Raw genomic sequence first — 22,160 nt, forward strand, 5'->3', positions numbered from 1 at the left:
AGAAACAGAAATGAAGAAACAGAGCGAAACAGAGGTAGATATAGTAAAGAGATGGAGAGGGACATAACATTTGTGTTGTACCCCTGAAGATGGTGTATGTTGCACCCCTAAAAATAGAGGAATAAATCATGAGATTTGCAGTTGTCTCTCCTCATGCAGGGATTTAATGTAATGAGCAAACAGTGTTTTACATTGGTACATTAGCTTGTGTGGCCACAAGATGGCGGAGCATCAGTTCACAATACAATTAACACATTTCGAAAAATTTCCAAAATACAGATATAAACTCAATTCAATTCATTTTATTTAACACCCAAAATCACAACAACAGTTGTCTCGAAGGACGTTCAAGTTTTGGTTGATAGAGGAAACCCATCCAGACACGGGGAGAAACATGCAACTCCACACAGAAAGACTTGGGCGACCCGGGGATCGAACCAAACCTTCTTGCTGTGAGGCCACTCAGCCACCGTACTGCCTACACACAAAAACAAACAGGAAAATCAAACAACAGGAAAAATCAGACAAAACAAGAAAAATCAGCCAGGCAAGGAGGAGAGCCGGGCGAGGAGGAGGAGAGCCAGGAGAGGAGGAGAGCCAGGAGAGGAGGAGAGCCAGGAGAGGAGGAGAGCCAGGAGAGGAGGAGGGAGGCGGGTGGAGGAGGGCCAGGCGGGGAAGAGGAGAGGGTCCAGCTGTCATCGGGGCATCTGAAAGAGTTACACTCCATAGGGGGAGTGGGACAGGGGACAACATGTCAATAGCATTGCTGATGAGAAAATAGGAGGAAGCAGAGGATAGTGCTCAGGTTGCCATACTTCCCCCAGCTTGTTATCTCCTACTGCAGCCCATCTAAACGTTTTCTCTAGCTTCAGTTCAACATGATACAACAACAACAAACTCTCTCAACAGTGACAGATCACAAGCACACAACATTTGGTAACATTTACGTCATAATAAAGGAATAAATCACAAGAGTGATTTGCAGTTGTCTTTCCTCATGCAGGGATTTAATGCAATGAGGAGGAGCAGCACAAATGCCCCTAGTGGTGGGTGAAGGCATTACCAATCACTTCAAAAAATCCCAGGCTTAGTAGCCGATTACAGATATGATTACAATTCCCTTGAGTGAAATAACAGGAATACAGAGAAATACAATACACATTGAACACAGTATAATACTCATTTTAACAAACTTTTAATTGTATTTATAATGTTTTGGACTATTTATTGCAAACCTTTTACTGGTTTTAACTATTTTCTGTTAGCATGAAATCATATTATGACGCACATCACTGTGTATAAGAAAAGAACACTGTATTAGGGGCATATAGTACCATTTTAACCTATCACATTCACACTTGGCAATGTGGATAAAGTGTCCTGCCTATGTACAGAACAGCAGTTTGCATTAGCCACTTCTGTCTCACTGAGGCACCTAGTATTTCCAGTGGTTCCCCATCCAAGAGACTCAGACGAGATCGGGCATTGACAAGGAGGCAGGTCATATTCTACCTTTAAATTTTGACAAATTTATTGCAAAAACTAATTTCCATAAACCATCAAACTCTTGTGTCAGTGCATCAAAAAACATTAGAATCCAAGTGACATATCATCAGTGTCAAAGATGTTAAACTTTATGTGTTAAATCACTAGAAGCGGTGACTGAAGATAAATTCATGACGTGAGGAGGACGTTTTTGCTGATCTCATGACCTGCGGGTGACAGAATGAGGCTGATGAGGTAGATAGATTAAATAAATATATGTGTTTGAGGCTTTCATGATTCCAGACCAACTAAACTAATAACCAATATTTAAAGACATAGTTTAATAGTAAGAAAAAAAAAGTTAAACATGACTATATAATTTCCTTTTTGATTTGAGTGTAGTCCTGGATTAATTATGGTTTGCAGCTGGTTCAGTCCTAATCTAGTCCTGGCTTGAGACTTGGTTTTGACCTGGTTCAGTCTTTGTTCATTCCTGGTTTAGTCCTGGTTTAGTCTTGGTTTAGTCCTGGTTCTGTCCCGGTTCAAACAAAAAACAGGGCTAAACTAAATCTGTACTAGAAGTAAAGTGGCACAAACTAAAATCATAAATGAAATCAAGAAGCGGTTTCCTATTGTCAACATAAAGCATTGTCACTTGTAGACTTACTTCAATTCAATTCATTTTATTTTTGTAACGCCCAAAATCACAACAACAGTTGTCTCGAAGGGCGTTCATGTTTTGGTTGATGGGGGAAAACCGGAGTACCTGGAGGAAACACATCCAGACACGGGGAGAAACATGCAAAACTCTACACAGAAAGGCCTTTGCGACCCAGGGATCGAACCAAACCTTCTTGCTGTGAGGCATGAGTGTTGCCACTCAGCCACCGTGCTGCCTACACACAAAAACAAATAGGAAAATCAAACAACAGGAAAAATCAGACAAAATAAGAAAAATCGGCCAGGCGAGGAGGAGGGAGGCGGGTGGAGGAGGGCCAGGCGGAGAGGAGGAGAGGGTCCAGCTGTCATTGGGGCATCTGAAAGAGTTACACTCCACAGGGGGAGTGGGACAGGGGACAACATGTGAATAGCATTGCTGATGAGAAAATAGGACAAAGCAGATAGTGCTCAGGTTGCCATACTTCTCCCAGCTAGTTATCTCCTACTGCAGCCTATCTTATCCCGGGTTTTAATGTCACTCCCTAACTCCCTCACTAAGTAACCTGGTCATAAGCTATACCGAAGAGGAAGGTTTTAAGCCTGGTCTTAAAGACAGAGACTGTGGGGGCCTGTTTAACATCAGCAGGGAGTTGATTCCATAGCACAGGGGCAGGCGGCGGGCAGAGAATTACAGTAATCAAGTCTGGAAGTAACAAATGCATGGATGAGTTTTTCAGCATCGTTTTTAGGTAAAATATTTCTAATTTTAGTTATATTTCGCAGATGAAAGTATGCGGTTTTACAAGCTAGGTTTATATGGGCTGTGAATGAGAGATTTTGATCAAATAAGACTCCAAGATTTTTTACAGTAGGGCTAGAAGCTATATTCACATTGTCAAGTGAGATTATCTGGTCCGACAGAGAATCTCTTTGACCTTTGGGACCAACGACAATGACCTCTGTTTTTTCAGGATTTAAGAGCAGGTAATTCAAGGTCATCCAGGTTTTGATGTCCTTCACACAGGCACTGAGTTCATCTATTTGATCAGTCTGATTTGGTTTCATTGATAAGTACAGCTGAGTGTCATCAGCATAGCAGTGAAAATTAATGCCATGTTTTCTGATAATGTTACCCAATGGCAACATATACAGAGTAAATAGGATTGGACCAAGCACAGATCCTTGTGGAACACCACAGGCTACTTTAAAACAGGGAGAGGTGCTCTGGTTTATACTAACAAACTGGTACCTATCTGATAGATAGGATTTAAACCAATTGAGGGCGGTCCCTCTGATTCCAATGTCACATTCTAATCTCTGCAGTAGAATGTTGTGATCAATGGTGTCAAACGCAGCACTGAGGTCCAGTAGAAACAGGACTGAAGCCAGCCCATTATCAGCAGCTAGTAGTAAGTCATTTGTTACTTTAAGCAGTGCAGTCTCTGTGCTGTGGTGAGCTCTGAATCCAGATTGAAAATTTTCAAATATATTATTGTCCTGCGGGTGGCGGCAGAGCTGTTTCACCACAACCCGTTCTAGAATTTTTGAGAGGAAGGGAAGATTAGAGATAGGTCTATAGTTGGCTAGTTCATCAGGATTTTCAAAAGGGGTTTAATCACAGCATACTTAAAGGACTGAGGAACGTAGCCATTTTCTAACGACATATTTATTATGTTATGGATGGAATCTATTATTAGGGGGAGGGCTTCTTTGAGGAGTCTGATTGGAATAGGGTTACTTACCATTATGCATTGAGCATCCTAATTATTAACCTTGCTTTTCATAACTTTCAGAGTGAAGTTTTGCTGTCACGGTAAAGCTAACAGCAACTAGCATGCTAACATTACACTTCCTGATTATCAGACAGTACTTTGAAATTAGATGCAGACAGTGCACAGAAGACTTATTTTGACTTCAAGAGCTGCTTATGCAATAAATCTGTACTGGGGCAAGATTTAGCCCAAATATAATGGGGAAAAATCAGGTGCAGTTCCTTTAAATGCAAAAAAAAGTGTCAGTCATTAGTCGTAATACATTTGAATCTATAAAAATATAGTACCAATTTTAGAAAAATGTAGGACCTGTTTTTCTTTAAATCAATACAAAACACATTACACCCTGTGTCTTATTATCCATTGACTGTCAAACTCAGGGCTTGATGAAAAGTGTGCTCTGATCTGACTTCACTTATGGATTTTAATATAATGCCTCCAGTGAAATGATCTGTCATAGGTTTGATTAGAAGGACTCAAAACAGGTTCAGGGCAGTGAGGTGTACAAATACACTAATGGAGAAAGGAACTAACAGTTTGATTTGGAAATTCTATACGCATGGCCTATCAGTGTCCCAAGATGAGGTAAACATGTTCAAATCCAATTTAACTTTTACTAATAACTACTGTAATGCTGATTTATTCTGAATTACAAAACCATTTCATATGAAACCTAAAAGGACTCACTTCTGTCAGTCTATCCCAAGGTAGCTGTGGCTACAATACTATATGGAGTAAATTCACAATGCACTAATAACTGTGCAGCATTGTAAAGCACCATGGGTGTGCTGAAAGGCACATTAAAGCCAATGTAGTATTAGTGGTGTCTCATACATGATGTCTGTATACAGACATCATGTATGATGTCAGTAGTTTACAGACATCATACATGATGAGAGATGCACTGGAGTCAATATTTAATACAACTGAATCAATAGGACATGCTAGACTTTAGAGCCAAATGATTTGGGAAAAAATATCTTATTATACTTTTCCTGACAAGGAAAAATTAGCTAATTATGTTTGAGTAATAGGAGAATAGACACACTACTGTAATACAAGAATCAAATTTCAGAATATGTTTGTACAGATCTACTCTACAGAGATAAACTGCATAAAAACTACTATCAGTTTTTATGCAGAAGGGACAGGGGATCATGGCTGTGTCCAAATGTCCCCACACTCTATGGACTCTATAGTGCACTCATTCACAGAGCAAGACTCAGGTGTCTAGTCGTGAGACTGGTGTCTGGGTGGGCCACTAAAGGGCCACTAAACTCTGAGAAAACTTGATTTCTGTCATGAATAATGATCAGATTCAATTGGCACACAAATATATATGGATGAGTAATAACCAGACAAGTTTTTATCAAGTTGGCTCTTACAAAAACTGACTGGATTATAATTTTTTTTTAATCTGAGATGTCGAAATTATCATTCGGTTAACAGCTCAAGCAAAGGTAAATGGTTTACGCTTCTATCTGGTTTTCTGTCAGTCGTGTGGTGTCCAGTTAAAGACCCGACATGGTGCTGTTGTTTTCCCGACTCTCACAATGCATTGTGGTCTATATTGACTGGTCTAGTGACCACTGACGCTCTCTACTTTTCAAGGTTCATTGAAATTTTGAGTGCAACTGGAAATTCGAAAATCTCTAAAAATGGTGTGACTCCTAAATTGTGCCCTAACTAGGGAATAGTGTGGACATTCAGACACAGCCTTTGTTGTTTATGAAGGAAATTATGCAATTTATGCAGGAGCATAATAATCTGGAGAAAAGAAGGTTCAGAACCCTTCACCTAACAATTTACATAGTGCCCCTTTAATATTTTCTTTGCTCTATCATTTTAAATAAACTAATTATTGAATGCGTCCTACTTTGGCTGCACTTAAGTCAAGATGACATGGTTTGGCCCAGCTCGAGTACAGGTTTAGTCCAGGTTTAGTGCTGGTCTAGTTTTTTGTTTCGAGTTCTTGGTTCAATCCCAGGTTTGATGTGGTGAAAGTGAATTCACCCTTTTGCAGTGGCGTAGCACCAAATTCTGGGCCCTGGGCACAAGTCATCTCGGTGGGCCTGCACTACATGTTGTTTAATGCACATTGCAGACTTTATGAGGGGCCCCTCCAATTTATCTCCCAGTCCAACACTGATGAAATCACTACTGCTACAAAACATAATCAAAACACATCTTCATCCTCCTCTTCACTCAGTCTTTACTTTAATCAAAAGGTGAGCTCTAATAGCCCTAATGAGACAATCGGTATGCACCTGATGCCTCACCTTAGCCAGCCGCTGAACCTCTGGCTCTTCTTAGCATACTACGCTGTGATTGGAGTGTTTGTGGTGAAAGGGCTGCAGCCAAATAAAGTCTCTGCATTAGCTTAATAGGACTCGAAAGGAGGTTAATAGGCCCTCCGTGCACTGAGCTGATTGTGAGTGAGACGTGTATTAACAACTGTGCGAAAGTGAACAAGAGGATTTAATGGGGAGGTGCAGACAGGCGGGTGGAGCAGAGGGTGTATAAGATATCGCTTAAATGCAAATGATACAGATACACTTTATCATCATGGGAAATTTGCTTCTAGTTGCTATCACAAAAATACACAGTTAATGCGTGGCTGCAATAAATCAATATATTTTTTTAATTGAATGAGTTTTCATATATTAGTCAACTAGTCAAACAATTATTTATATATACAATTATTATTATTATTATTATTATTTTTTTTTTTTTTTTTTATATATGAGGACTTTTTGATAGGCAGTACGTACTTTTTTCACCTGCTTGTCTCCCCTTCTTCATCCATTTCAGCTCCAACCCTCCTCTGTCTCACCTCCACCACTGTAGCAGCAAATATGAAAAACAGAACTAGTTCATTTTAAATAGTTTGCAGTGATCCAAAGTTGTTCCTCACTTACCTTATGCATTCTGAGCATACTAAATATTAACCATAATAGTTTATAAGTGCTTTTCATAACTTTTCAGAGTTCACAGTAATGTGGAAAAAACAGAATGCTAAAGGGCAGTGATTATCTGAAGATGAAATTATTTACAATTACATGCAGACAGCATGTGGTCTCATTTTTTTGGGGAAAAATGAATGGAAAATGTGCTGGAACCAGGGAATGGGTCGTCACTGTTGAGCTTCATAGCATCTATATTTATCAGTGCTCTTTCTCTCTCTCTTCTTGCAGGAAATGCCTTTGTAGTGAGCCTCGCCTTGGCTGACCTGGTGGTGGCGCTGTACCCTTACCCTCTGGTCCTGTCAGCCATCTTTAACGACGGCTGGATAGCAGGATACCTCCACTGTCAGATCAGCGGCTTCCTGATGGGACTCAGTGTGATCGGATCCATTTTTAACATCACCGGAATCGCTATCAACCGCTACTGCTACATCTGCCACAGCCTCAAATACGACAAACTATTCTCCAATTCTAATACAATGTGCTATGTTGTGTTAGTTTGGGTACTAACTATTCTAGCTATCGTGCCAAATTGGTTTGTCGAGTCTTTGCAGTATGATCCGAGAGTTTATTCCTGTACTTTTGCCCAATCTGTCAGTTCACTCTACACAATAACTGTAGTTGTCGTCCATTTCATTTTACCAATCGGAATCGTCACATACTGCTACCTTCGAATTTGGATTTTGGTTATTCAAGTTCGCAGCAGAGTGAAGCCAGACACGAGAGCGAAAATCAAACCACACGATATCAGAAATTTCTTGACAATGTTTGTGGTTTTTGTACTCTTCGCAGTTTGCTGGGCGCCGTTGAACTTTATTGGGTTAGCAGTAGCGCTGGACTCACGGTTAGGGACGGCCATACCAGAGTGGTTGTTCACGGCTAGCTACTTTATGGCGTATTTTAATAGCTGTTTGAATGCAGTAGTTTATGGAGTTTTAAATCATAATTTCAGGAAGGAGTACAAAAGGATTGTCCTTATAATATTTAGGTTTCACTGCTGAGAGGAAAGACTTAAGAAAATCGAAATATGTAATATGTAGTAGTATGTTTCTGCAAAATATTGGTAATTTTCAGTATAATGTATTGATTGCCCCTCCTGTGAGGAGCTTAGAGTAGAGCCACCGCTCCTCCACATCGAAAGGAGCCAGCTAAGGTGGCTCGGGCATCTATTCTGGATGTCTCCTGGACGCCTTCCTGGAGAGGTGTTCTGTCACGTCTCACAGGGAGGAGACCTCAGGGAAGACCCTGGACACATTGGAGGGACTATGTGGCCTGAGAACGCCTCAGGATCTTCTGGGAAGAGCTGGAGGATGTGTGTATGGAGAGGGAAGTCTGGGCCTCCCTGCTCAAACTGCTGTCTCCATGAGACGGCCCCAGAAAAAGTGGAAGAAAATGGATGGATGTATTGATTGCACCTCTCTCCAATTGAGACTAGAGCCAGTTTTCCTGTATCAATTTTATAGCATTTTTCTAATAAATTTCCAATAGAAAAAACAAAAATTGAATCAAATAATTGATTGTAGCAAGGCTCTGAAAAGGTGCAGATAATCAATTGAACACAAATGTTTTCAAATAAGCTGCACTATGTACATTTTTTGGTTGTGCTTTGCCTGGAATGTTCCACAGTATGGCATTTAACATATCTATCTCCATGGAGACAAGCAGCCACAAGGCTAAATTACAGCTAAGATATGCAGAGAGGCAAATCTGCTTACAGCGAGAATGCATGTTTTGCAAGTTTTGTAGTGAAAACACCTGTAATTGAACAGATACCTGTTGGAAGTTTAATGCCCTATTGTGGAACAGGCAAAGCATATCTCCATGGAGACAAGCAGGAAGGTTACAGAGCTACCTAAACTCTGGAATGAAATTTAAAACAACAAAAGTAAACTGGCCCACACTTGACTTTGTTTTCAAATTTGTGCACGTAGCATGGACGTTAACACTGTGATGAAGAACTATGCTTAGTAAAGACTTTATTTTGAAAGGACAATCTCACTTCCTCATTGGAGAAATTAAGACATTTTTATGACTGGACCTCATTTTGAATATGAACCATTATGAGTATTGCATTGTGGACTTCCCAGACCAGCGTCTAGAGGGCACTGCTGAAGTTATGCTTTTTATGAAGATATTAAAATACGAAAAAGTAAAGTTCTGACCACAACACTGTGTCACCAACAGAGAACCTGAATGAGAATGGGCTGAGGTCACGTGCCATTACAACAAAGTTATATAGTTTAAACTGAGCTGGAAGACAGAATCCTATGGTAGAATTTGCTGTTTAACTGCCAGTGGCAAAATGTAAAAATGACATACTTGCCATATTAATCCTCTACTGACAACAACCATGTCTTTGGAGTTGAATAATGGCACCACTTTCTAAAGCTACTGTGACAAAACAGTTTCACTTTTGTTTATTTATACTGATAGGGAAGATGTTGAACTTTGTGTCAGTTTTATGTGGAGAGGCCCAGTAATTACAGAGATATCATGCATCAGTCAGGTCAACAAATCTGCAATCTGACAGTTAAACAGCAAATTCCAGCATAGAATTCTGCCACATTCTCCAGCTCAGTTTAAACTCTCGGTTCTTTGTAATGTTCTGGCCTCACATGACCTCCTGCTATTCACTTTAATGTCTTGTTTTTGACATTCTGTATGTGTCTGTGTCTCTGTGTTTGTTCAGACCCCCTTTAAAAGACTTTTTAGCCACTGTCTGTAATTAGAATGACCGACTGTTTGCCAGCTTTGGCCTGGCACAGACCAGACCAGAGAGACCAGAGAGCACAGGTGAGCCTGAACAAATAGATTGATAGATAGATAGATAGATGAGAACATGAGTCTAACATACCCCCCTGTCCCATCCAGGAACGAGAGAGTTTTGGGTAACATGTATAAGACCGCATCATCCACCCCCGTTTCCTCCTGACAGGCAAACTGTAATGGGTCCACAGCTTGCTGCACCTGTGGTTTGAGAATCCGAAGTAAAAGCCTCTCAAAAGTCTTCATAACTGGTCTGTAGTCCTTTACCCCTGTCGGCCTCCCTACTTTAGGGACCGGAACAATGCATGACGTTTTCCACTGGACTGGGACTTGTCCAGTACGAAGACTCTGGTTGAAAATAGTTTTAAGAGGCAGGGCCAACTCGGACGCACACTCCTTGAGGAGCCTAGGTGCTACCCCATCAGGACCAGCAGACTTGCGGGGACGCAGCTCAGCACGCACTTCATCAACAGAGAAGCCACGAGCAGCAGAGGTGTAATAGCCACCGTGTGGAGCAGAGCAGGGCACAGCAGCAGAGGTGGAGCGGCCGCCGTGTGGAGCAGAGCCGGGCACAGCAGCAGAGGTGGAGCGGCCGCCGGGTGGAGCAGAGCGGGGCACAGCAGCAGAGGTGGAGCAGCCGCCGGGTGGAGCAGAGCGGGGCACAGCAGCAGAGGTGGAGCAGCCGCCGGGTGGAGCAGAGCGGAGCACAGCAGCATAGGTGGAGCAGCCGCCGGGTGGAGCAGAGCGGAGCACAGCAGCAGAGGTGGAGCAGCCGTCGGGTGGAGCAGAGCGGAGCACAGCAGCATAGGTGGAGCAGCCGCCGGATGGAGCAGAGCGGAGCACAGCAGCATAGGTGGAACAGCCGCCGGGTGAAGCAGAGCAGGGCACAGCAGTCAGGTGAGGGGGAGAGGCCAGGTGAGGGGGAGAGGCCAGGTGAGGGGCCAGGTGAGGGGGAGGTTGGAACATCTGCCATCAACTAAACTTACAGAAAACTTTAAGTAGATTTTACAAAAGCAATGACCAATTTAAGAGTAAACCAGTACAGAATGTAAAATGATGGACCTTTAATTTAAATTTATTTTGAAGCAGAAATTACAAATATAAAAACGTCAGTATTCATACTAAAAAGATTTTTTTTTGTTTTTAACTTTTGCCAAATGTATTGGAATCCTGAAATGTAATTGTTTTGATGCAAAATTTGAACTGTTATTTATTTATTCATTTCTATTTTCTTTGTTTTATTTAAAGCAATCGTATATAACTTTTTGCAAAAAGCAGACTAAAATAAAATAATGTTTTTCTTGATTGATGTGTATAGTGCACTGGAAAACAGAAAAAACATTCGTCCTTACTGTGAATGTGCTTGCATCTCCACAAACCTGACTCTTATTTGGCCTGGAGGAGGGCCTCCTCCTGTTGGTTTCCATGGAAATGTTGTTCCTTTGACTATAATATTCCACAGTATAACATAAAACTTATCAGTCTCTATGGGAATGTTCCAAAGTATGGTTTTATGGCTTTCTAATTCCATGGAATCATGCACTTTCCACTTTCAGAAAGTTACATACTATCGCTTCAACTATCTGATGTTTTTTTGTTTTTGTTTTTGTTTTGTTTTTTGTTGTTTGTTTTTTTGGGGGTGGGGGGTTGTTTTTGTTCGGGCTATTCCAAACGTGCACTCATAATAATCCAATAAATGTATATGTATAATGAATGTATATATTTAAACTTGATAATATTTGCCATGGATTACAACAGTTGTTTTTATTTATAATGATTTAATTGTTTTCATATTCTGTGTCTATGGAGAGACCTGGCCCTGTGTGTCTTAATAAAGGAACTCACTGTGAATTGGTCTGAGACTTATTTTATATTTTAAGATATCATAAAAGCTGTTATGATTAAAACTTAATCCTTAAAATGTAAAACATATCAGGACATGTTCATTCTAATTTATATAATGGGGTCTCTCAAATGTAAAAGACATCTCCTTGTGAGTATTCTCTCATTCAGCGCTAAGGTCAAAAGTATCAAAAACAGTTACTAAACCGATACTAAACCTACTATTGAAACTAGATTCTCATTTGAGCAGGTGTTATGATGCACGTATTTTCTGCTCCTAGGCCGTGTCCCAATTCGCCCACCTGGCCTTAGAATTACCATTCGAAGTGTGCATCAAAGGGCAGTTACGTAATTTCCGGCGCGACAAGGGCCGTCCCATTTCAACCCACCCTACTGAATGCGGCCAACAAACCTGCCCTTCCCTTTGCACCGTTTCCATGGAGATCGGACGTAACCGAAGTGTGCATCCATGCACTTCTATATCCCATCATGCACTGTGGCTACGAAAAAAAGAGAAGAAAATGGAGTCCGTTGCGCAATACACGTTCAAATGTTCGTACTGGTTTACCTCATCTACAACAGAGCAACATGAAACTGTTAAATCTGAATAAAGATCTGTACAGGCCGTGTGTTTGATGATTAAAAAGGAGGGGAGTTACATGGAATAAAGGAATGTGCAGTTATTGCTAGACAATAAGAAGACATTATTATCATTAAAAAATTATTACTGCAATAAGAATAATGTAAGAATGTTCGTCTCTGTTGTAAGCGTCAAAGACCAAGAGACTGAAACATAAAGTCAGAAGGTTTAATGAGTTGCACACGGGTAATGTGAACAATGAAGCAACGGACTCTCCGGAAAGGACAGAAGAGAGTCCTGAGACGTGCACAAAATCTTCATGAGTTCTGTACATTCCATACGTCTGCACCCCCTCCTGGGCACGTGTCATTTACTTTCGTGTTAGTAAATCAAGACACTAGCTTGATGTAGCGCTGCACTGCTAGAAAATACCTTATAATAATCAGATGAACAGAACTGGCACGGCATAGAAGGGAAACAGTGCCCTCTACTGTTATTAAAGTGGTGTAGCCACTGGCCAAAATACCGAACCATTAAACTGCAATATCCCACTATATGTACAACTAATCACTGTTCTCTGGTTTATAGACTATGAATGTCAAAATTATATTGTTACCTCTGTCTCTGTTATTACATTTTCACAAGGTATATTTTGTTAAAGTTATGAAGTAGCATAAAAAATCACCTCGAACGTTATAATTGCCTATTGATATTCAATCTAAACAGAAAGAAATGGCTGTGACGACGACATCTTGACTTTTCTTCTATTAAATAATAAATCATTAAAAATAACGTACGTAATGTACGTATCGTACGCTCAAAGACAGCGGTGGAAGTGCGGTCCGTGGTGTGAGCCTGTCCCACTTCAGCAAGATGGCGGCTACACTGAGGAGGGCAGATTCTCGACCGGAACCTTCAAACTACACTTTGAAGAGTACTTCGAAGGGACCCTTCAAAAGGTGCATTTGGCGAATTGGGACACGGCCATCGTCTTGTTCCCTGTGTGCTCTTTCCCCTCCCTCACCTGCCTGAAACTGGAGCTGGGCAGTTTCCTGGCTCCTCCGGCGCACACCTGCATCCCATCAGCACAATCATCGCCACCTGCCATGGATAAGAGGAGCCAGGACCAGACACTCGTGGCCAGATCGTCGGCGTGTCAAATGTGACTACTCCAGCTCTATTTTTGTACACTAATGATGGTTAGTGATGGGAAAAATGAAGCGCCATGAACCATTGGAGCGTACCTGACTATTGCTTCACCAAGAGGTTCATTAGTGAAGCTTCAAAATACTGCCATCTGGTGTTGATTTAATGTATAGCAAATGTTAGGTGGTTTGATTGAAACAGGACATGCTCTTGAAATAGAAAATGCATATTCTCATTGTTATTAACGGGGTTACAATAAACATGCCTGAAATTGGAATCTTGTTTTCATTCATTTTTATTCAAAAAAAACTATCCCCATTTAGTCGATTTCTTTATTTAGAAAGTATTTCTCCAGCTTTAGAAAATATTCTTTCACATGGCACTGAAGATGCCGGAGAACACAAATAAATTCTTGTAAGTTTATAAAGATTTGGATACAGGCACTTTGCTCTGCTCCAGTACACTATTGGATCTTCTGTTCTTGGAACGTTTGTTTCAGTGAGGTAGCGATCAACTTCAATAGTTGTGTCTGCAATAATGCTGGAGCTGCTTTGGCTGCTCTCAACTGTTTGGTCAAAAGGCTTCCAAAGGGAACCTATTAACAAGAAAAGTATAAAACAATAGCCTATATAGAGTTAGGACTCTTGATGTGAAAATATAAAGTAATTTTCTTAACCGAATTGCCAGAAAGATCCAGAGGGGCAGCTTCAGCTGGGTCCAGGAGGGCAGATGTGGCGCTTCTCATAAGCTGCACGCATTCGTTTTTTAATCGATTAATTGCTTCTTGTGCTTTCACATGGCTTAGAATGGTTCAAGATAAATGCTTGAACCTAGGATCCAAGAGAGTTGGCAATGTTAACATATTTACTGTTTCCATACGAAAAATATGCTCTGTTAGTCTTTTTGCCAGGTTTTCAGCATGATTTTTTGCAATTATATTGGTGAGTTCAGAAGATCTGTTAACAACCGCATGATGCACCATGGCCATCAGTGGAATTACTTTGGAGGAAGACACTTTTTTCTCACTCGACAGCTCCACAGTAGCCTCGTAAAATGGCTCCAAAATAACGAGTGCTTCCTTCATAATATCATAATCTGAAGCTGTTAATGGGGCTACATCAGTGTTCACTGTGGTGAGGACTGTGCTGACTGATTCTTTTAATTCATATACGTGTTTGAACATCAAGAAAGTGCTGTTCTAACATGTGTTCACCTCAATAATCATCTTAAGGGGTTGTCCTCCCATTTGGAGTTGGAGTTGGAACAGTCGCTCTTTTGCAGTGGTACTTGTTCTGAAGTATGTGGCAACTTTTCTGCATTCGTTCGCAGCTCATTCATTCCTGCAGCATCATCTAAAGATTTTTTCACCATGAGGTTAATGGCATGTGCTACACAGACAGTATGTCTGACATTTAAGTGTTTTGCGCATGCTATCATATTAGAGGCACCATCCATTATAAGAAATTTATTTTTTTCTCTGATGCCCCACTCCTCCATCAGGTTAATGTGTCCTTCTGCAAGGTTTTCAGCAGTGTGGCTTTGTGGGAAGTGTTTAACTCCTAGAAGAGTGCTACACAACTGGTCATCATCAAAACAGCCAGTATGCATCCATGTTTATGGAGGTCCACATATCCGAGATGAGGCTCAAAGCAGAAGCCTTCTGCAGCTGTTCTTTTGTTTTTTCCTTTGCCTCGTTGTATTTTTTTCTCTACCATTTCCTTCAAGGCCTGAGGAGGAAAAAACAAAGACATGAAAAGTACTAAACCTACTGTATTGGACTAAAATCTAGGACACCAAAAATGTTAACGCACCTTATCCACAATTTTCATCAACTCCACAAAACCTTCATCCTCCACAATTGAGAATGGCTGGGAATCTTTGATGACAACAAGCCTTGCCTCCCCAAACACTTTTTCAGGCACATGGCAGTACTGTCTCATGGCCGTGACCACGCCTCAAAGGGGGCAATGGTTGATCTGGTCACACAAAACTGGTTCACAAAGGGCTTCTGTGCTTATGTGCAGAAGTTTTGGCACACAATCCAGGTAGGACTAAACCAATCCCGCAAGCAGCGCACCCACCACCAAATCGACCGTTTGGACACATCCAAATGGATTTCATTGAACTCACTCCATGTGAAGGTAAGAGATTTTGTTTGGTTTTAGTTGATGCCTGGTCACGACATGTCAAGGCGTTCCCATGCAAACATGCTTCAAGTCATGCCGTGGTTAAAGCACTCATAACTGAGATTGTGCCACGGTGGGGCATTCCTGAAAAAATATCAAGTGATAATGGGACGCATTTTGTGGCCAGGATAGTTGAGGAGATGGGCCGATTTTTAGGTATTGATCTCCGCAAACACACTTCTTATCACCCTGAATCTGCGGGTATGGTAGAAAGGGAAAATGGCACATTGAAACGCAAACTTGCCAAAATCTGTGAAGACACAGGACTTTCATGGATCAAAGCTCTCCCTCTTGCTCTCATGTATATGCGAATGAGGGTGCGATCCCGATGTAACATGAGTCCGTTTGAAATACTGTTTGCAAGACCCCCAAATCTTGGTCTTGGCCCACCTCCAAGGGAACTTCCACACAGCTCCTTGTGCGATGACAATGTTTTGGCATATTGTAAGGAACTTAATGCACTCTTGTCTTCTATTTCTGTACAGGTTAAAGCTGCCCTGCCAACGGCAGCTGAGGCTGTACTGCACAATATCCGAGTGGGAGATTCTGTTCTGGTCAAGGAAACCAGACGCAAACACTGGCACTCGCAACGCTGGGTGGGACCTTACGTGGTTCTCCTCATCACCGACACGGCAGTGAAAGTTGCAGAGCAGGGCACCTGGATTCATGCTTCACATTGTCGGGTTGTCCCTTCTCCACTCGAGGAACCATCGTGTGACCCTGGCGAGGGCTGCACCACCGCTCCCGAGCAACAAGGGGTAGACTCAAACGCTGCCCTCACCACTGAGACCGGACCAGACCCTTTGGCGGGTCCCAGCGGACGCAAGCCACGAGGGAGACCTCCTGGTTCACGGACACAACTCCGCATTCCTGAACCTACTGACCGTGTGCTGAGGCCTCGTGGTAATCGAAACTGACACATTGATCTCCCATCGTACATCCACGGGTATTGTTTTGCTTTTACATGGCTCCTGAGCCTGCTGCTGCTTCTCCCTCTTTCGGGGGGGGGGAGTCTTGAAGGTTAAATGTTTGACATGTTCTCATCAATCTGGCCATAATTGTAGGCATGATCTTGATCTTGTGCTCCTGTGTGGTCCCCTGTCTGTTAAAAGCTATGCGTCAAATAGTGAGTTCCGATGACTCGTTTGTAACATAACTTATGCTCCAGATGAGCAGACTTCAACCTCAGTGAGTTCCATTTCATGTTCTGGGTGGCGGCTGATGGCGCGGATGCGTCCAGCAACGGCTTGGGCATGGAGTGGGCTGCTGAGCATTTTGATTAGACAAAAAAAATTATAAAATGAGAAAAGAGAAAAAAAAACAGAAAACTTTAATGATGCGTGTAATTTAAATCGATACTACCAATCAGGTTGTATTTTATTTTCTCTTCTATGTGTTCCATAATCAGTATGAATACAGCAGTTATGTTATTCCTGTGATTTTATTTTGATCAGGTGTTCTTTCTTTTGAAATATTTTATTCAGGGATGATTTTGGGTACATGTTTTCATGTTTTTCCATGTGTGATTTTGAAATAAAGATTTAAGTTGAGTTGATTAAAAATAAATGTGATTTATTGTAATCAAAAGGGGGGAATTGTTATGGCATTCTTTAGCATAAATCTTTATTTGTATTATTATGGATCATTTTGACCTAACCTTCATAATACTATCTGTTATGTTATGTCTTTTGTGTCTGGCGTCAAAGCCACTTCGAGTAGACCAAACTGGCAAGATTGTTTTGGTGGTATAAATACTCTGTATTGTTTACATTTGTCAGCTGAGGGCGAGACGACACCGTTAGGGACACAGCTCTTTGACAATTGTGCACAGTTGATTCAATAAACCAGACCTTTGATTCAAGACAACTTCTCTGTTGATTTTTATATCTTTAAGACTTTTTGACCATTAGAAATTCCACAACATCATGTTCACAACTCCAGCATCAAGCATGGCTGATCTGGATTCTGGATATAAATAATAATAATAATAATAATAATAATAATAATAATAATAATAATAATAATAATAATAATAATAATAATAATAATTTATTAGGCCCGAGCCTGGGACTCCGTCCCGGCGAGGGACTCATTAAAACTGCGTCCGGAGCATGGAAAATGGCAAAAATCAAGTAGTAAACACGCCCCGACATGGCAGTGAGTGGTGTCAAAAATTAGAACTCAACTACCTCTAATTGTCACAAAAGACCCCGAGAAAAAATAACGAAAGACGACTCGGTAGCGCCACCTCAAACTTTGATTTTCATGGGGCCAATGGGAGCCCGACTCGGAAAAAAGTCAACGTAAAAATCTGAAACTCACATCAAAAAATAGAACATGTCGGGACATGACAAAAATTATATTATGGCCCCACCCTAAAATGTACAGGAAGTCAGCCATATTGGATCAAACACAGGAATGACAAAAGTGCACACCCTCACATTCAGGACATTTTCTCGCAGTTTTCATCACAAACACTTCAAATTTGGCCAAATCTCACTAAACCCATGTGTGATTAAAGATTATCAATAACATTTTGATTATGACTTTGGGTGTGGTCAGGGTGAATTTTCAACAAAATCGCAAATTTTGGAATATTTCAAAAAAAATATTTCTCTTTCACACATTTTTTGTTAAGAAAACGCTAATACAGCGTTTATGCACATTTGTGAGCTGAACGCAATGATATGCAAATCAAGGCACTCTCTCACAAAATGGCTCTCTAGCACCCTCTTCAAATTTCATATTCAAAAATTCGTAGAAGACAATTGATTTGTCGTGGACTTGTGAAGAAATTCACAGGGGCCTTATTTGTGATGGGGCACAATGTGAGAAAGTCACATGACTGTAGCTATTATGGTTTAGGAGAAAAATAATGGGTGGGGAAAAAAAATTCCATAATTATTATACTTACCGCTTTGAAGTCATTTTTGACCCCCTGAACGTTAACGAAAAGTAAATTTTATTGGACCCAAAATTCAAGTTTGGCAAAAAATTTATTATTTTGATGTTCAAAAAAATTATTCTTTCAAAATGACTCAATAGCACCACCTCAAAATTCAAAATGCATTACGTCAATGAGAGACCTTTTTCATCGTAGACAAATAAAATTTAATACAAACATAGAACATGTCAAGACAAGTAAAAAAATATATTATGACCCCACCCTAAACCCTACAGGAAGTCGGCCATTGTGGGCAGAACTCAATTTTTTCAAAATTTTAACTCTAACATTTGGATTTTTTATGCCGTGGATTTTCATTCAAGAAACTTGCAAAATTGTCACAATTTACTAGACCCATGTGGGATTATAGGGAATTCTTTTGGAATTTTCTAAGTTATAAAATGTGGGTGTGGCCAGCCTGCAAAAACAAAAGAAGTTTTTTGAAGTATTAAATGGCCTGTAGCTCAAACATGCAGTTTCCTATTTTCCGGCATTAATATATATTTTGTTCAAAATCTTGATCTGAGTGCATAGATATGCAATTTACACATATCAAATATTACATTGCTCCACAGCGCCCCCTTGAAATTTTTAAATGGCACGTAAAAAAATTACTTTGTCACAAACATTTGAAATTTGGCATGGACATCCCTATTCCATTACTGAACAAAAAAGTCAATGACACCATACCTATATTTTTAAAGGTGTTGCCATGGCAATGTCTGACATTTCTCATTGAAATACATGGGTTTTGGTCAACAAGGATGAAAAATAATTACTGTCATAGACCATTGAAATTTGGTACACATATTCCTCTCATCATACTGAACAAAAAAGCCAATGAAGACATACCTCTATTTCCAACCATGCAGGCGTGACAATGTCATAAATGCTCTCATTGGAATGAATAGAGTAGTATTACTCAGTCGCTGATTTTGGGGGGAGGAGCGATGTAAGCAGGAACAAAAGGCAGGATCTCCGCGGTGGCATGTACCCCGCGGTCGCAAGGGGTGGCGAGGGCCTTTATCACTGCTTGCAGTTTTAATTATTATTATTATTATTATTATTATTATTATTATTATTATTATTATTATTATTATTATTATTATTATTATACGTTGACTAATGGCTGCCGCAGCTGGCTGAGCTGCCACGTCATCATTTCCGATTTGACCATGCAATCCCTTGTAGTGTCTAATCATCGATGACGTTGTTGTGGAAATAAGACTCCTTTTGCAGGCTCTGATGAATGTTGAAGCATAGACAAGAGTTTATTTCTTGCAAGAAATAGGTCCGACAGCATCTCCCCCTTATGTCAGACCCCGAATGCTGGAAAGCACCCAGTTTATATAGTTTGAGATGACCAGAGGACATACATTTCAAAGTAAGCATGTGACACTCCCATTGAGGGGTGGTCAAACCAGCTCCTGGAGACATTCAGGAGCCGGTTCCCCTCAGGAGGTAACATTTGGAGTAGAGACAATGATTTTGTTCAGGGCTGCAGCGGTGCCTCCTCCTAGGAACACAGACCATCCTATGTTTGCTCCTGGAGTCGTCCATGGGTCTGACAGAACGAAACCTTTGTACGAGTGGGGCACTCCCGAAAGATCACGTTCAATTCGAACATGTTTGTCTTCATATAGTACTGTTATCCCTGTGGTAACAACAGATGGGTGGCAGCATCCAGACCATTGGAGTTCAGGTGGCAAACTGTAAAAAGCTTCTGTGCCACATGACCACATAATTCCAGGTTTAGAAGACAGCATTTGGAACGGCCAAGGGAAATGCATTGTTGTGCCATTAGTCCAGTTAAAAGAACAACTTTGGGTTGAGTCTTTGTTCATGTATATTTTGGTTTGGCATTGAGAGTGTCCTAGGTATGGGCCTTGTGTCGATGTTGAGCATAGACAAGTTTCTGCATTCTGAAGAGGAACATTAATCACTATGTTGCTTGTCGCAGGATGATTCTCTAAACAAGTGATCTTAGGATGTGGGACTACTGGCATGTTGTTTCGAATTTGGTTGCCAGCAATCAGCAACAGCATCATTCCATGGGGAATAGGGCAAGATGACTGGGACTGCTGTATTGTTTGAGTCTGTAGCACTGACTTTGCTGTCAATAGTTCTGCTTGCCATCTGTTTGACAGTGCGTGACAAATCCAACAGTTCCCATCAATCTGTAAGTCCTGTTTGTTCAATAGTGCCAGAGCGCATGCAGTGTTGTGATTGCATTTAGTAAGAGCTTGTTTGGCACGATAGTTTCCCAGAAAACTCTCATCCATTTCTGTTGCACTCACGGCTGGTGGGTGTTTGTAGGCTTGACAGTGTTCGTGTATCCAAGGGCAAAGGTAAAATGACCAATATGATCCACACTGTGTTGGACAGCTGTGTGCCGGTTGAGACGTGAAGATGGGTAGAAAGATCTGCCATTGTAGTAGATGTAGTCGTTAGATGGCTGTGCCTTGGGGAGCTGGTTCTGCGGCTGGTGCTTGGAGGTTCTCTGTAGATGTTGGGTCATCTCTGGGATGTGGGACCTTCCTGCAGTGGCTGCTGTGTATCCATGTTGCTCTTTCAGCAGTCTTGACGGCCGTGTGTGTTGTTGGAGAACCTGGAAAGGACCTTGCCAGCGTCTGGAACACCAATGCTTCTTCCGCAGGTCCTTTACCATCACCCAGTCGCCAGGCTGGAAGTTGTGGAGGTGTTTGGATGCAGGTGTTGGAAGGGCTGTTTTCACCTTGTGCCGGTGTCAATTCAATAAAGTCCATCATTAGATGTTCAAATGGATGTTCTGGTGGAGGATGAACAGCCTGTGTCATTGGAATTGTCTTACCTACATTATGCACAGCACAGATAATGCACCTTTGGCAGTATTTCTGCGCATATGTTGAGAAACATCTAACATCCCTCCTTTTGACACATTTATATATATGTATATATACATGTGTCAATTTTGGCGTAGTTGTCTTCTGCTGCAAGAGAACAATTGCTCTCTTAAATTGCTGTTCTGAAAGGAACATTTTGTGAAGCCCAAAACTGTTATTGGTTGGTTAGTTAGTTGTTATGTCGTAGGAACATGAAAAGAAAAAAAAAGAGAAATTCTGCAGCATCCACATCTCCTGTAACAAATAAAACACATTACATCGTTTCACTGTGATGTTAGGCATGTCTAAAAGCACAGTGTTTAATGTAGCCATCGAGCGGTTGAGATGTTTTCTGTTCAAGTAAAATCATTGACACAGCATGAGGAAGAAGAAGAGTTAAATCTGAATAACCCACAATGTCCCTAGATGCCATTATGGCTTTTTCAGCAGCTAAGGCATCTTGGCATGCCAGCAGCAACAGGATCCAGTTTGGCTGAAAAGTAAGCAGCAGGTCGCATTTTTCCCCCGTGATCCTGTAACAAAACAGATGTCATGCAAGCATTACGTTCATCAACCATTTGTGTGAATGGTCGGTTTGGGTCTGGTAACCCAACAGTGGGAGTGGTTTGGAGAGCTATTTTCAATGTGGTAAATGAATGATCAGCATCAGGTGTCCATGTGAGTTTGTCATGCGATTGCAAATTTTTACCGTGAATTAGGGAGCTGAGCGGGGCTTCTAAGATTGCATAATTTGGAATTAATTGTCTACAATAAGAGCACATTCCCAGGAAAGACATCATTTGTTTTTTTGTAATTGGTTTTGGAAGATTTTGAATGGCTTCAACGCATTTTGGAGACAGACTTTTACCTTTTGATGTAATTATGTGACCCAGGAATGTGACTTTTTCTTGAACAAATTGTAATTTGTTCAAGAAAGACTAGCTTTATGGCCCTC

At 41.1% G+C, this 22,160-nt stretch overlaps 1 protein-coding gene across 1 annotated transcript in view; it reads left to right on the plus strand.

Moving 5' to 3' along the window:
* LOC117377308 (melatonin receptor type 1A) overlaps positions 1-16,317 on the plus strand; it is a 30,085-nt gene extending 13,768 nt beyond the window's left edge. The window contains exons 2-4 of the mRNA XM_033973691.1: positions 7,112-7,853; positions 12,095-12,116; positions 15,886-16,317. Of these exons, the coding sequence (XP_033829582.1) occupies positions 7,112-7,853; positions 12,095-12,116; positions 15,886-16,317 (1,196 nt within the window). The remainder of the gene's footprint in view (positions 1-7,111; positions 7,854-12,094; positions 12,117-15,885) is intronic.
* Positions 16,318-22,160: the final 5,843 nt, after the last annotated feature.

This window comes from Periophthalmus magnuspinnatus, chromosome 10 (assembly GCF_009829125.3).
Source record: "Periophthalmus magnuspinnatus isolate fPerMag1 chromosome 10, fPerMag1.2.pri, whole genome shotgun sequence".
Lineage (NCBI taxonomy): Eukaryota > Metazoa > Chordata > Actinopteri > Gobiiformes > Gobiidae > Periophthalmus > Periophthalmus magnuspinnatus.